Below are 16513 nucleotides of genomic sequence, written 5' to 3'. Positions count from 1 at the left end.
GGAAAAAGATTGCTATGCTCCCCTTGTACATATTCATTTATACCCTTTTCACATAACAAATAGTGATGCCTATACTGACATTCTCTCTCATCATGATCAGGTTTGATTCTCCATATGTGCAATTGCGATTTAAGTGGAGATCGTGGTAGTGGATTACTGAGCTAGTCTCCCCGAGGATTAGTCGAGGTGCGCCTAATTTGGTCTGAACATCTTGGTTAAAAAAAATAATAAATAAAAAAATAATAAAAAATAAAAACTCCATGTGGACCTTTACCATTTACATCACCTTGTTAGTGTAGTGTGTAAATTCCTTTTTATACTACCATTGTAGGAAATCTTGCCTCATTATATTACTACATATTATCCTTGCCCCATAGAAAAAGTTTCCCTTCACCTCAAGTGGAAAAAATCTCTATTCTACTATTGATGTTGCTACAATGTTTTTTCCACTTACTATGTTACTTCACTCGCATTTTATCCTAATGACAAAATTAATCATCCCATTGAAGGATATTGTGTGGGCTCTATCTGTCAAGGGGTGAAGAAACAATATAAGAAAACCATGGTAAAGGGTGAGCAAGGATATATGATGTGAGCCCCACTTCTTCAATCTCTCCCTCAGACACAACGTTAGGATTTTTCAGGATACTCAGTATCATGTCTCCAAACAAAGTCTTGTGAAGCCCACTTCTTCAATCCCTCCCCTCAGACACAACATTAGGATTTTTGAGGACACTCAGTCTCATGTCACCAAACAAAGTCTTGAGCTTAATAAATCTTGTCTCCTTCATCACCTTTGCAAATAAACAACTGGGGCTCATGGAGTTTTATAGAAATACCAAAATCATTCTGCCCAATTTTATCCGCTAAACAAACGAGCAGTAAGAATTTTAAATTATATAAAAAATAATAATAATATATTTTCTGGTTATATTTCAAAAAAAAAAAAAAAAAAAAAAAAAAAGATATGAATGGTATAAGTTATATTTCAATTTAAAATACTTATATCATATCCATTGCCATTTCCTTTTTTATCATGAGATTGGTGACTTGGCAAGTCGATTGTTAAATAGAATTGGGGGACCCCTTTGATTGATCATCTATCAAGTTTGATAGTTCATCTCAAGCATGATTTCAAGTATCGGTATTGGATTGGCCGTATCATATCAGTATCGGCTGAGATCGATCCTTAATCCTTGATCGATTCAGATCAGTTACCCATATCGTTTCAGGGGTAAACAATAAAAATAAATAAAAACGCACTTTTTTTCTGAAAAACAAGGGGCAAAAGTCATTGAAACCCACCGATCCTCTTCTATATGGGTTGGATCAATATCAACAGAGACCGATATCAGTATCGATACCGAGAACCAAATCCATGATATCAAGTACATAGCTTGCAATGTATGGGTTTTATCCCTTGAAATTTTGGACTGGTATCAATAAGTTTAGTTTTGTTCATTTCTTAGACTCCTCAAATTCTTTCTAAACCTAATAATACATTGTTGTCTCATTTGAGTCAATTGTTTAAATATTGGGATTTATCCATATCTGTCGATTTATACTAGATTTTTAGGGTTATGGTACTTTTTGCCCAATACTTAACCAATTCAAAATGATTCTGATGCGATCCAAATTGAAATCAGCTGAGAGCAATCCCAATCTTGATTTTTCATTATTTGGGTCTAAAACTTTAACCATAAATAATTATATTGTGGATAGAAGAATGTAAACCAAATAGTTGGAAAGAATATGAACCTTGGTGTAAGGTAAGGTTCCTTCATTGCAACCTAGTGATAACATATTTGAATAAGAAAACAATCTCTTTGCAAACCCGAATATGGTTATGGTCATTATGGCTCTCACTAGACCCTGCGGTGGTGGAACCTTTGTGCACTACGTAAACCCTTTTATGGAAAAGGGTAAAACATATGGAAACAGATGTGACCAAACTCTGCTCCCACCCAACAAGTCTCTTTGCACTTGGCAAAACAAAGACAAAATAATTATATAGTCATTATTTCCATCAAATACATCAAAAAGATCCAAACTGGTCAGGCCAAAAGGTCAGCCCACATGAACACATTTAAAACAAGCCTAGACAAAAATTGTTGGCTAATGGACCCTCGAGCTAGCTTCCTCATCCTCCCCTGCGTGATGCAACCATTGCTCCTTGCATGATCCTATATTACCTCGTATTGGTCCTATTTAAAATTTCACTTCTTTTTTCTTTTGAGAAAGTTTTTCTCTACTACGTGGGAGGGTTCAAGCCACCATCCTAAGGTTCTAAATTATCCCCTTATTTACGAATGATTGAACATATCTTCACTATTGCACTATTGCACGATACCCTTTCTTGCTATCCGAAAGTCACGGTCAAGGGATTCTACTTCATCGTGACTTAAGATTATTTAAGACAAGAATATGAAACGCATCACACACACTATCCAAGAGTATGGTCTATGCTGGCACTCCCACGTGTCTATCTCTATCCAACCCCTATAAAAGGACTTCTCTACCTCTTATATTGGGAGAAAAAGAGACACATGAAACACTGGTGTAGGCTACAATCCAAGACAAAGAACCACTTCCCAAAATATATATATATATATATATATATATATATGAGATGTAATTATTAACAATCCATGTTGACAAAGGGCCACTACTTGGTGTTCATCACTTCCCCAAAAAATTATTATAAAAGTAATAACCCATTATTTAAACTCCGACCTATCTCAAAGAAGGCATGCAAACATCCCAGGTAATAACTACAAAATTGCTAAGATCACATATATTTGGTGTTTACATGGGTCATGTGTAAACATGTTTATTTTCAGCCTTCTTGTCATCCTCCCTCACCCCAAGTTTGTGGAAGCTAGAAGATTTTGAAAGAAATCTATTGCAACTCAATGAAGAAATGCATAATTCCAAATGCACATAAGAGAATGAAACAAAGAATTAAAATTTCCTTCACTCATAGTGAAAAGAGAATCTCTTCACTGTTGACATGATGCTATGTTTGGATCTGGATTTATCATTAACCTCCACCCCTAATGTATGCAATCGAAAATATTCTCTATGCACCATGGCTAAAGAAAAACAGGGTCCTTAAAATTTATATCAACAATCTCAATTGACCTTACTCATGACAACATCACAATTTAACACCTAGTAAAGCCTGTAAAGGTATATGTTGGTTTTTTATGCCAAATGCTATGTAGTCCCATAGAGCATCATTAGCATTACATGTAAGATATGACTACTAATATTATGTTTACCTTTTTATGAGAAGTATTCATAACACTACACTTCAAAAGAAACTCTTCACTTCATACACCCAACTCTAATGGGCAAATGACCTCTTCAGTGTCACCCCCAACCCCACCCCCCCGCCCCCCCCAAAAAAAAAAAAAAAAAAAAAAACCAGAGAGATTACAGATTGCCCAAAATACATCAAAAGTACACTTCAGAAAGCACATGCATATCAAGAAACCACCTCAACTAAATAGTTGCTTAGCATCCAAGTTATAGGAAGGTTCATTAAGGAAGACTTCCGGCAGGCAAGCAGTGCCAATATCAAGAATTTATGAATTATGAGAAAGAAACTGAATTTTTTTTTATGGAAACCCTTGGGAATAAAACCTGAGTCAACCTGGCAGCGATAAAAATTACATGAATTGGCAGTGAAATGCCAAGACATTAATGCCTGAGTAGCCTGAGTACATGCCTCCGGCATGTTACTAACACAGTAAGTTTTTGCATGACCTCGCATGACTGGAGATCACAACTGCACCTTTTTTTTCTTTCTTCTCCTGCTAGTCACCTTACATCTCCTCAACTCCTCTGGGTGTTACTATCACAGTAAGTTCTGCATGACTTGCACAGCTGGAGCCACAGCTGCATTCTCTTTTTCTGCTAGTCTTCCTACATCTTCTATTTTAACCCAGTTGAAGAGAGCAGTGGGTGTACGAAGTTAGAACACTCAAAAGTGGCAATAGAAAGTAGAATCCCCATCTGCCTCCACAATTGGATATCAGTTGTGTGCTCTGTATGAAAATTGCGCGTTGCTATGTACTTGGCTAATAAAATGCAGGTTTTGCCAACACTTCCCATCCCTACTGATTCTGTAGTCTGTACTGTCATGAACAGTAGACAGATTCTGTTAATGGACCATCTGGAAGCAAAATCAGTGTCAAAATAAGGAATTTTTAAGGTTTTCAGAAGGTGGGACTCATTAATATTTCTTTATTGTAATTTAACCAATGAGCATGATGACTCCATTAAAAGGATGAGCTAACATTCAAATGCAATAACATTCAATTTTCATTGGTAGCCAATGCCTTAAGCTAATCTTAAAACTCATTTGATTCAACACTGCTGTTCATAAGAACAGCCTTGAATTTCAGTTACGTACATAAATAACTAACCTTCCCCTTCACACAAAATTGCAACTATGCTAAAAATTGAGCTATGATCACCAACTAAAGTAAGTGCATTCGTTCTACATAGGAATGAAGCAACCATCTGTTGAGAGGTTCACCACACCCCACAAAACACCCAGAGTTTCCACTTTCAGTAAAGAAAGGAAACTGAAAAATATGAAGAAGCTCTTCCACTGACTGTCTAACAAGAGAAGATCCTGTTACTCTGCTGCGTCTGCCCCATCCTGTCACAATATCGATACGGTTGGGTCCAACGCCTGACGCAAGCATTTGGCGGCGGAACCAGGCAAGCGTCCTTGACAAGGCTGTAATGGCAGTTCCATCTGACATAACATGAAGGTTGATAAGCCAATAGCAGGATCTTTTCTCTCTTATTGCATCTGGGTAGACATTCTTCTGTGCAGCGACCTCCCAGACTGAGCCTGCCTCCTCCTTGAGGCCCGACTTATGAAGGAAATCTATAACTGCATCCACAAGTCCCCTCTTGCTTTCCCTATCCTCACTGTGTACAAGCTCCAAGAAGTTGCTAGCATGTTCTCTTACATTCTGCCCATCTGGTCCTGCAGCAGGTAGGCACAGTAGGAATGCATGAGCAGCGTGGCCAGTAAGAGCCATTAGCCTAGAACAAAAGCTCATCTCCAGTGGAGACTGTGCTTCTGTACAGCAGCTAAGGAGCAATGTATATGTCTGCAGTGAAGGTTGCAGACCTGATCTCATCATACTCTGCAGCATAGTGTAGGCATCAGCGAACCGGTGAACTCTAAGGAATGCACTAAGCAAAGAATTGCATGTCGGTACATTAGGGTGTAGACCATCATTGAGCATTGCAAGATACCATCCTCGAGCCTTGTCAACATTGCCTGCTTTTCCCCACAAGTCAACCAGGAGACCATACACAGGTTCATCAGGAATCCAGTTGTTCTGTTTCATTTCTGCAAAGACAGCTTCTGCTTCATCAAGATACCCACAATGGCCAAGGACCTCCATCACAATGCTGTATGTCACCTTATCAGGTCGGAATCCTGCAGTCTGCATGTCCCGGTACAGCTGTAATGCACTAGGGTAGTTCCTTGCCTTTGCTTGCAATGCAATCATGATATTGTATGTAACCAAATTAGGAACGCAACCATGAGAAATCATCTCACAAAACAGCTTGTAAGAAGCAGCTAGATGACCAGCTTTCCCAAGGCAGTTGATTATTACACTATAGGTAAATGTATCCGGAGAAAGACCCACCTCTTGCATCCTTCGATACATGTCCAATGCAACATCAAGAAACCCTGCCTTTGCATGGATGTCAATTAGCGTGCAGTAGGTTACTCGATCAGGTTCGCATCCAGCCTCTTGCATCTGGTACAGAACACCGATTGCTTCATCCATGTAATTTGCACGGCCATAACTATGAATCAGTCGGTTATATGTAACAACATTAGGGTGGCAGCCATCCCTGACCATCTCATCCAGCAAATTGTTTATGGCATTGAACTGTCTGGAACGTCCAAGAATGCCGACCATGGTGGTATAACTATATTCATCATGTTTGAATCCCGGCTGGCGTTTCAACCAACAGAAAAAACTGAGAGCAACTGAATGATCTTGAAGCTGTTTTAGAATTTGATTTGCTTGATAGGCATTAAATGAGCAGCCAAGATTCCCAAGAGCCTGTTCTGCTGCTGGGCCCCACCTCATCTGCTGCAGAATTTGATAAGCATGTTCCATAGCAGGCCCAGTTTTTACAGACTGCCTGGTCATTGAGGTGGATCCAGTTGGCTTTTTTGTATATCTCAGGGGCTTCTGAACCTTATCAATGGATTTAAAACCTTCAGCAATGCCTCCCAAAACTTTATCTTCTGAAGTTCGTCCTTTGGAATTGGAGTTGGGAATTAAGTGGTATGCATCATCAGTTTTGTGTCGTAGTGGTATTGAGCGCCTCCCACAATCTGAAGGCAAGTTCTGAGTCTCTACTGAATTCCCCACTGCTGTGCTTGGAGCTTTGTCAACACCTTTCACTGTACCAGATTTTACACACTTACCTTTAGAACCATTATAGTGAGTCGCAGAGTTGGGCTCTCTTGTCATATCGACTGATGGTTTCCCATGGGATTTGGAGTAGTCTATTTTATGAGGCTTCCCATTTGATGACCTTACATTGGAAATGGGCCTAGTAGAATCAATCATACAGTTCTGAGATGAGAGAACTGCCCCACTTCCATCTGATGTAGGTATCTTGTAATTTGCCAAATCAGAAAGGAAATTAACTGCTGCAAAGCCAGCCTTGACAAAGTGGTCAGTAACAAGGGTGGATGTATGCACCAAATCCTTCTGAGCAGCATGGACATTGCCACTGCCACTTACATAAATTGAATCATCAGACCTTGCTGAAGAAGTGGGAGAGGGTAGAATATGCGGGACTGGGACTGGGACTGGAAGGACACCACTCTCTGCTCTGTGATGACCAACTACTGCATCTCCCGATGGTAGACTTCCATCTTGCCCCACAGTCTTCTGTGTTTGCAAAACTTCATTACTTCTTTGCTGCTTTTTTGAGACACAATTTTCATCTTCAGTGCAGGTGCATGAACTTCCATCTGCAGCACTACATCTTGAACCATTAAGGAAGAAAGTTCTTGCACACTGTGAAAGGGTACCGATCTGTTTTGCTCTCAACATTATCTGCTTACAGTAAACAGATTCAGTGCCACTATTCAGATCCTAGTGTCCCCAACATTGAAAAGCACAATGACAATAAGAATATTTTCAGGCCTATGTACCGATCTGTCTTGCTCTCAACATTATCTGCATACAGTAAACAGATTCAGAGCCACTATTCAGATCCTAGTGTCCCCAACATTGAAAAGCACAATGACAATAAGAATATTTTCAGGCCTATGAGAATAACAGAACAGAACTCAATTTCCCTAAAACCATCCACAGCTTAAGCAGTTAAGCCTCTCTGTCAAAGTCAGAAACAGAACCACAAACCCCCGAAGCCCACCACCCCACCCACCCCACCCCCCCAAAAAAAAAAAAAAAAAAAAAGAACCCTCAAATTTTAAATGATTGCATTGGTCCTTATATATCAAGAAAAAAGAAAGGCAAGAACATGTAAGACAAGGAAAACTAGTCCTTGGCATGAGTGTTTTGAAAACAACGCAAAAAGAACTTCGTCTGTTCTGCAGGTGCAGCCAAAGAACTCATAAGCAACACAAACTCCTTTCCAATTGGCATTGACCCATTACATATCAACCAGCTTGGTATCTTAGCAGCAGAAAATAGATCAACAGCTAAGTTTCATTATATACTCCTAGGACATAATCGAATGTCATTCCTATACTTGATATGGTCTTTGATACAGTCCCCAACTTCAGCTCCCTTTTCTTAATACAAAACTTTTAAGTTGGGCACTCAAACACCCAAAACCAGGTGTTAAGGAAAATAGTAGTGGCATGAGGAAAATAACTTGCAACTTTAAAACAAACAATTGGCTACTCACCCCTTCCTAAGATTGATTGCTGGCAAACCAATGATCTTACTAGAATAAATGAAGCAGAAAACAATTCATAAGTAATAAATCCATACTGTGTGATAGACCAGTTGGTTTCCCATCCTTTTTTAGTACTTCCCCCCCCCCCCCCCTTTTTCTCACTTTAATCATATCATTAGAATGGCTAGAAATTCATTGAATAAATGAAGCATAGGGATGTGTCAGACAGAGCCATAAATTCACGACAAATCGTCAAAACTACAATGGAATAGAATTCCCACCACAATGGTGGACCTAGGCTTCCACTAGAATGATGAGACCATGGAAGCAGTCAAGGCTCAGGTTGGGATGAGAGAACATCCAACACCACCACCCCCCAAAAAAAAAAAAAGAGAAGTAAATAAATAGATAAACATTTCACAATCTAGCACACCCATCCACTTACATTGGTGGAATTGCATTACCCAATTAACTGTTGACAGCAACCACTGCACGGTAGCACCAACCTAATGATATGTATTTAAGTCCTGAGATTGGGCTGCCCTCAATCTATAAAGAAGGACCATGGCCCAGCCTGGAGAAGAACCCCTGCCTACTAGACCTCAATAGGAAAGAATTTCTGAGACATCGGTATCTCTTGAGAACTCCCACTCCAGAAGGTCCCCGGCCAGCATCCAACAAGTTTTAGCTTGAAAATTTCCCAGGGGAGGGGAGGGGAGGGGAGGGGACAAGGCTATGTACATAAGAAATCGAAAAAATGATAAATGCCATCTCTTGATGATAAATTTGACTGCAACTCCCCGAATGGATTTGTAATAAACATAGTTGTCAAGGCACCAATGTGACCCAAAGCGGTGAATGGGTGCTAAAAGCTTAGGCGACAAGGCGTGCCTAGGCGAAAGGGCCCAAGTGTTAGTTTTTATTACCCCTCTTTTCTAACATTATTTAGTATGCTACATATACCTTATATCATAAAAAAGAACATTAAGCCACATCAAGTCATTAAAAATCAGTTTGTCTACATTATTTGTGCTCAAACTAAGGCGACTGCCACCTAGTAGCTATATAGAGAGAGCATCTCCCCTGTGATGATTAATAGAATATGTTGCATTCCTTTTTCCAAAAGAGAGTAATATCTAGAAATTAGAACAAACTCCCAGGAAACTTCCCCTTCACTGAATGGAGCAAATGGCCAGAACCACAACACTTACAAACCAATGACATCTTGGGATCCAAATATCCAATACATAAAAAAAAAAAACAGAAAATGATGCCAAACATTCAGAAAAAGGAGCAATGAAAGAACATATTCAACAGACTTCCATCCTCCCATAGTCCTTACAAATAAAGCATGAGTGAGGAGAAACATTCAGTTCACTTGTTAGATTCCGTGGCTTCCCAGCATCAGTTTGTGTACATTGTTTGTTCTCATTATGTTACTTGTCCATTCATGATCATTAGAGCAAATTACAGAAACAACATCAGGATGGAATCCAACCTACGATCTAAGGCAAAGTTTAAAGCCTGGCAGTATTAAAATGACTAGGTTTTCTGAAAACACTAATAGAGATCCCACAGAAACTAAGGATCTAACACAAGATTCTGACATAACAATATGCATCAAAGAAAATAAAACCACTGTACATGATAAGTGACAATTTTAATGTCTTAAGAAAAATGAAGATGCACCATAAAGTCCAATTATCGACTAATCCCAGTATTTTCACCCCCCAAAAGAAAGTATAAAAAGTTTGTTCATCAAATCTTCTCTCTTCACAATGCCAAGGGAACCAGCGCCAATAAAATGCTGATAAACTCTCCAGTATAAATATGAGTATATAGGAGGAATGCAAACAGAGTATCAATTTAACAAATCTCAGAGTCTTCTTGCAAAAACAAAATAAGCATATAAAATCTTGTTCACAAAATCTTCTCTAAAGGCAGATTAAAAATACAGACTCCATACAAATGATTGATAAATGATAACCTAGCAATCCTAATCATAAAAAAAACAACATCTACTCCATTGGAGAATGGGGAGTACCGCTTATCACAATCATAGGTAACAAAGAGACTTGGCACTGGACACTTTACGCACCTGTATCAATGCACACATATGTTTTAAATTGGGGGACACTCAACGTAATTCCATAAACAAGACAAGCTGGGGCATCCGATGCAATTCCATCCAAGTTAGAGCCCAAAAGCTGCTCTATGGGAAAAGCTGAGGGCATGTTGAGAATCCCCTTCTCCACCCCTCTTTCAATACTCTCTCCCTACTTCATCCCTATTAAATTGGAGCTGCCGATGGTGAAAAATGAACAAAATGCTGCCCCAAACGGTGGATATAAATAAGTGAACAGCTCCCCTATATATATATATATATATATATATGATGATGATGAGGAGGAGGAGGAGGAGTTTCTGCTATTCTTCTTCTTCTTTATTTATTTATTTTTAAATTTACTAAGCAAGTTAGGTAGTGGGCGAGCTGGAGCGCAATGGTTAAGTTGCACTATTGCAACATTATGGTCATAGGCACAGTAGCAGGAGTGCACTGGGTTGCTCTTTTTTCTTTTCTTTTTTTTTTCAGGCAAGTTAGGTAGGAAAACTATTCACTCTCAAATTGGTTTCAGAAAAATGGGTTATTCATTCTCATGTCTCCCCCATCAGCTCTTAATCATTCCCATCATCGCTGTTGACGGTACCAAAGGCTGGAAAGTCCAAGTGTGTGATCACTTGGTAGTGGATGTAGCCAAGTGTGCCGAACCACTCAAAAATCTATTGTGTCAATACTTATCCCTTTCCCCCCTTTCTCATCACTGATATCCCCACCCCTACGAGAGACTCAGAAAGCTATGATTTTAATATTTTTAAAACAGAAGGCTTCAAAAATCAACAACTGAAAATTTTCTTCACCATGTTCATCAGGATATAGCAAATACAAACATATAGAGAAACAAACCCGCCAAACAAACAGAACAGAGCAGAGCAACCAACACTAATCAAAAGAAGCAAAAGCCAGAGAGAGAGAGAAAGAGAGATACCTCAAAAGAGCCTCTGATTCAGTGTCTTGGTTGGAAACAGGAAGGGATAGGGAGATAAGGGAATTAAGAAAGAAGGGAAAGCTGCTTCCAGTGTAGAAGAAATCAAAATTTCAGCTTCACATTTCCCGCAGCAAGTTCATTCCCTCCCAACGATGCACACTCCACAGCTTTATACCTCCAGTGCTCCATGATCAGCCAAACTACCTGACCCATCTTTCTGCAACTCCACTCAAGCTAGGTTGGATCCAAGCATGGAGTTACAATGGCATCTTTTTTTTCTCCTTATTTGGCAGATTACAAAAGATTGGACCTTTACCAATTAGCCAATTTCCATCAATTTTGGGATGGGGGCAAACAAAAAAATCGAACGGTCAAGATTACTCTCTTCCACGTCTGAATACGCATCTATGAATTGAAAAGACTCTTATGGAACGGTTTCAACGTTGACTTTAAAGCCAGCCGCATTATCAGATTTAGAGATAACTTGTGCCTCAAGACAATTTTATTTTGAAAAAAAATTCCCGCACGGTGGGTGAGGGAAAAGTATACCTTGGCTAAACAATGTGGATTAGGTTCTCATATGAATCATTTTCATTCGGAATCTCGGATTAATTTAAACAGATGGAATTTACTATAGAGTTAATTATTGGATGGATTTTATCTCTGTGAATTAGATCATTTTTGTATGTGGACTTGATCCACACTCTTGCATAAATAGATACTATGTCATTTATTGTACAAAGTTTACACAATATCCGAACCCTTGGATCCCTAGGTTAAGAAAAATTATGCTTGTGGATCATCTGTAGCACGTTACACCGTGTGATGAAGATTCAAGGGTTGAGAATACCTTGGGTTGCTTGTCTTAGGGCTTCCAGCCTTTGGATCTCATTCATTTTTTTTTTCCTTTCTAAATTCATGCTCAAATAAATCTTAGCAGACAATGATATTGGGTTAGATAATTCTGGCATTACTATATACTATAAATTCATAAAATATCTGTATAAAAATTTTAATATCATAATGATTGATTTATGTGTCTATTTTTTTTTTTTTTGAATTTTTTTTAGGCATCTATATATAACTTAATTAGAAATCATTATAAGTTTAGTGTAAACTAAACAAAAACATTTTCATTATTATGTGCAAATATTTTAATGCAAGTTATTTTCCTTACATGTAGATGGAAAAACTTTGAACATTAATTAAAAATTTAACAAAATAATTGAGATAAATATTTCACTTTTTTTTTGTTTTTATAACGGAGATTGGAATCCAATTTTGATATGTGGTTTATCCATGGATCCTAAACTCATCTTAACATTTTGTTATGTCGGTGCTAGAATTGCACATAATTTAAAATGGTGGTCATCAATACAAAATTTATCAATTATCAAATAGAGAATTTTTCAACTATAAACACCTGAAATTTGGCAATTTCAAATACTTCTAGAGTTTGAGATTTACCTAATCTCATGTTATGATACAAATAATTGAATTTTCCCCTAATTGAATTGAAGATGGTCTAGAAAACTTAGAGGTCTCTCATGTCATTTATGCTTCATGTAATTTTCAATGATATCCTAATTCTCCCACTGTAAATATTGAACTTGGGACATTTATTTTATTTTATTTATTTTTTTGAGTCCAAGAGAAATTAGAACTCTAGAAACTCTCCAATTTGTTTCTTTGTTCCATCTCTTTAATTCCTTCATTATTAATCCAAGTTTTGATAGTAAATGACACTCAATCAAACATTTGCTAATGCTTCTGTTGTTTTATTTCCTTTGGATTGCTCGAAATCAGTGTCAACTTGGCATGCAAACACCTAATCCGGTATAGGTTATTTGAAACATTACATAATGAATTGATGATTTGAAGTTGGAGGATCCCGTGGTATGTGAAGTGATTGAATCAGCTATAAGGTCAGGTTCTCAGCGATCACAAAAAAAAAAATTGTCACTTACGATGAATCTTGTTTCATAGCTAACGGAATCAAGGGAAGAATTGGTTTGTAGGATCCTTTTCTTACCAATATTATGAACTAACCTTCTATTTCTGCCGCCCCATCCTCCATCAGCTCTTCACTCCTTATCGACCTATTGTAATATCTATACAAGTTTTTGTTGGCAGTGAGGGCTCCAAATCGAAATCTTCTTATTGAAAGCCACAGATCAAACCTCGTGATGGGGTATTCAAAAACAAACATTTCAAAGGGTTTAATCTTGCCTCTTTAGTACCACAAATGAAGCACCTCTAATGGTTCACAACACTTGGAACACTGAACCTGTCAGAGTATGGATCAATCTCTAATCAACACTTAATGGAGAAAAACATGGTGAAATCCTCTCTCGATAATGGTAACATCTAACACTAGGGGAGAGAGAGAGAGATTGTTCTATGAGCTAACTTTCTTTCCTTTTAGTGTTTTTTATTTATTTATTTATTCAATGAGAATGAAAATTTTCATCAGATAAAAATGTTATTCACATCCCCTACAGTACTAGTTTTTAAAAGTTTACACCTTTTTTGCATAACAAGGGAAGCAATATGCTTAAACAAAAAAGCACAATGTCACTAAACTGCTTGAGACAAAAAAGCTGCCAAAGAGGGATTTATAAACCTCCAAAAATAAATGTATAGTGCTTAATAGCCAGGACAAGACGTTGAAGTCCATCACCATGTTATGCATATGTTTCGAATCACTCCAAATTTTAGATATCATCCAACCTTTTTTCTCTTTGGCTAGTTTAAGGCTATAGAGAAGACCTCTGGTTTCCGTGTTAATGTTTCTTCCTGTCATCATATAATGTGCACAACTTAAAACAGAACAACTGCGAATAAAAATGCCACATGCCCAACCTGAAATATTGTTAAAAGAATAAAAAACTCCAATGCATAATAAAATTGGGGAATGTAAGAATGACAAGGACAAGGGACTCCTTGATGTAAAGCAAGATTCTTAATTGGATTGCAACTGCCAAGTGAAGCGATTCTATTGGGTCAAACATTAAGGCAACTGACACTGAGTCCGACTCAATAAACTAATAACCTAATTGCCCATAAGGACACCCCAGTATTGTAATAGCCATAAAACTCATAAATATAGAAAACACTATGTGCATGCCCTCCACTTTACAATATCTCACAATGAACCTTAAGACATGAGATTAATTTACTGACACCACCCTATTCTAGGGGTGTCAAACGGTTGGTTCAGCCAATTTCGGTTTCCGTCTGCGAATGATAAGACCAAAACCAAACCGTTGAGGAACTTTAGTTTTTGATTGGTTTTGGTTTATTTTGGTTTTCAGTATTGGGTTAAAACCGGTGATCACTTTCTTTCGGGCTTGAACCACAATGAAATCTTACATTCTAACTTGCAGTAAGAAAAGACTTGGCAAAAATACTTTAAATCATCTTCTCCAAGTCAAACAAGTAAACAATGAGGAATATAGAAATTGATTTTATGTGTTCACGTTGTAATTAGAACAAAGAGGAATAAATATTAAGGGGAAAAAAACTAATATTGAAATCAATGAATGAAGAGACTTCGTATGGAAATTATTGTTACAAACCAAATCAATGTTTTATCATTGTAGGGGGAGGATAACTAATTTTGAAGTCAATGAATAACTAGTCAGTGAAAAGAAAACTAACATTGAAATCAGTGAATAACTAACTAATCAACAAGAAGATAATTAACTGTCCAACTAATTTTGTATATTAAACAAGGAGATCAATGGAAGCATTGTTACAAACTTACAATCAATTTTCCTATTCATAACCTCATATTCATTGATTTGTAACAATTCCCTTCACAATAAAAAATATTCTCACTAATAGTGAAATCAACAGATAGTCAATCAATCTATTCATAAGCTCATACTCGATATATATATATTTTTTTTATCAGTTTCATTCAGTTCGATTTTCAGTCTGGATATTGATCGATTTAGTGTGGTCTGGTTTTTATCCGGTCCCTTCATAACCTAGTCCAAAACCAGTTTAATAAGGATTGGTTTGGTTCGGTCTAGGTTTTTCAAACGACTTTACTGGTTCATGCCAGGTTTTGACACTCCTACCCTAGTCCACATAACAACTAATATAGAGCATCCTGACCACTAATTGGATAACTAACAATGCGATAAAATATGTTTGTTACGAGTAATAATCTTATAAATTCTTCATAAACAATTTACAAATAAACCACCGAGCTTAGAATTACGTCCAATCAAATTGAGGATTATCTCACAAGATATTCTCACTGAAAGTGAATTCGTTATCTAGTGTCACTTTCATTCACAAACAAACACATTGGGCCCAACGTAGTAATGCATAACTAGTTATACGCTGGCATCAATTATATGTTGTCAAATTCCCAACAGAAAACGTAACATGCATGAATGCTTAGATACTACGTTTTATAGAGTACATAATTCCTAATTCTATTGGAATATCATTTCATGTGGATTAAAATTCAAGCACAACATCCAGATACCCAGCCTTAGGGGTGTCAACCGGTCGGGCCGGTCCGGTTTCGATCGGGCTTAATCGGGCTTGAAGATTTTCAAAGGCTACACCGTATCCGCCCATTTAATTAATCGGGCTTAGTTATTGAGGGCATGGTACACTTTTATATTTGGTCGATCAATCTCGGGCTATAATTGGACTACCTTAATCGGGCTTTAGTCGGGCCTTAACCGGGCTACGAACATGTTTAATGTTAAACGGGCTTTAACCGATTTTTAAACGGGCCCTCTTTAAAATGTACTCTTATATTCCGACCCACTTATGCAAGCCCAAAAAAATGACAATAAATCAATAAATGATACCAAATATAACCATTATTTAAAATGTGAACATGTCTTTTACTTTTTAGTTTTTATTTTTTAATTTGGGGGGTAAAATAGGTATTCTACAATCATTAAAGGGTCGGACCAAGTCGGTACACAATAGGCCGATCTCGGTCGGGCGTTATTCGGTCGGTCTCGGTCGGCGCCCGACGGTCCAAGTAGCAAAACCGAGACCGACCATTTATAAATGGGTCGGGCTTAAACCCGACACGTTTAATAAACGGTCCGAGCCGGGCCGATCTATAAACGGTCGGTCCCGATCGGTTTAGTTGGGTCGGGCCACGAATTGACACCCCTACCCAGCCTCACATACCTCTGACTAAAAAAACACCCTTGTGGTTAAAAAGTCTTTTTCATGTCTACATGGAATAACCACATTGAATTCATCCTCTTTTTGCCTCAAACTGGCATGTGTTTACCAGAATATAATACTCATCAATAGCTTTAAAATAAGGAAACTTTTGAGATGCAATTAGGCTCTCATGGCAAGCTTTATTGATAAGACGAACGGTAAGGTGTAATTTAGTACTCTCATGTGGGTTTTGCCCATGTTTATAGTCAGATTATAATAAGTCTATGGATGGCCTGACTGTTACCCTAAATTAAATATGGGAAAATGTTTTCAATGGGGGAGTGTTTGCGCCCAGACACCCGTGCGGGTTTTTTTTTTTTTTTTTTTTT

General features: G+C 37.8%; 2 protein-coding genes across 5 annotated transcripts in view; both read right to left on the bottom strand.

The window, feature by feature from the left end:
- Positions 1 to 4308: 4308 nt before the first annotated feature.
- Positions 4309 to 11287, bottom strand: LOC122087248 (pentatricopeptide repeat-containing protein At1g18900-like). Of its 4 annotated transcripts, XM_042656312.1 has the most exons (3): positions 10977 to 11287; positions 5153 to 7241; positions 4309 to 5005 (listed from the first exon to the last, which is right to left on the bottom strand). In XM_042656312.1, exons 2-3 carry the CDS (start codon positions 7113 to 7115, stop codon positions 4485 to 4487), a joined length of 2484 nt encoding a protein of 827 aa, XP_042512246.1. In that variant the 5' UTR covers positions 7116 to 7241; positions 10977 to 11287; the 3' UTR covers positions 4309 to 4484. The 4 variants fall into 4 exon arrangements, with proteins under 4 accessions (XP_042512246.1, XP_042512245.1, XP_042512243.1 ...); XM_042656311.1 differs by having other exon boundaries at positions 4309 to 7118; positions 10977 to 11286; XM_042656309.1 differs by having other exon boundaries at positions 4309 to 7241; positions 10977 to 11285.
- Positions 11288 to 13474: 2187 nt separating this feature from the next.
- Positions 13475 to 16513, bottom strand: part of LOC122087408 (protein ROOT PRIMORDIUM DEFECTIVE 1) — a 13029-nt gene continuing 9990 nt past the window's right edge. The window contains exon 4 of the mRNA XM_042656530.1: positions 13475 to 13772. The gene's annotated coding sequence lies outside the window, so the exon portion shown is untranslated. The remainder of the gene's footprint in view (positions 13773 to 16513) is intronic.

Source organism: Macadamia integrifolia, chromosome 8 (assembly GCF_013358625.1).
Source record: "Macadamia integrifolia cultivar HAES 741 chromosome 8, SCU_Mint_v3, whole genome shotgun sequence".
Lineage (NCBI taxonomy): Eukaryota > Viridiplantae > Streptophyta > Magnoliopsida > Proteales > Proteaceae > Macadamia > Macadamia integrifolia.
The sequence above is the reverse complement of the archived record's forward strand: the minus strand, read 5'-3'. Positions and strand labels throughout refer to the sequence as shown.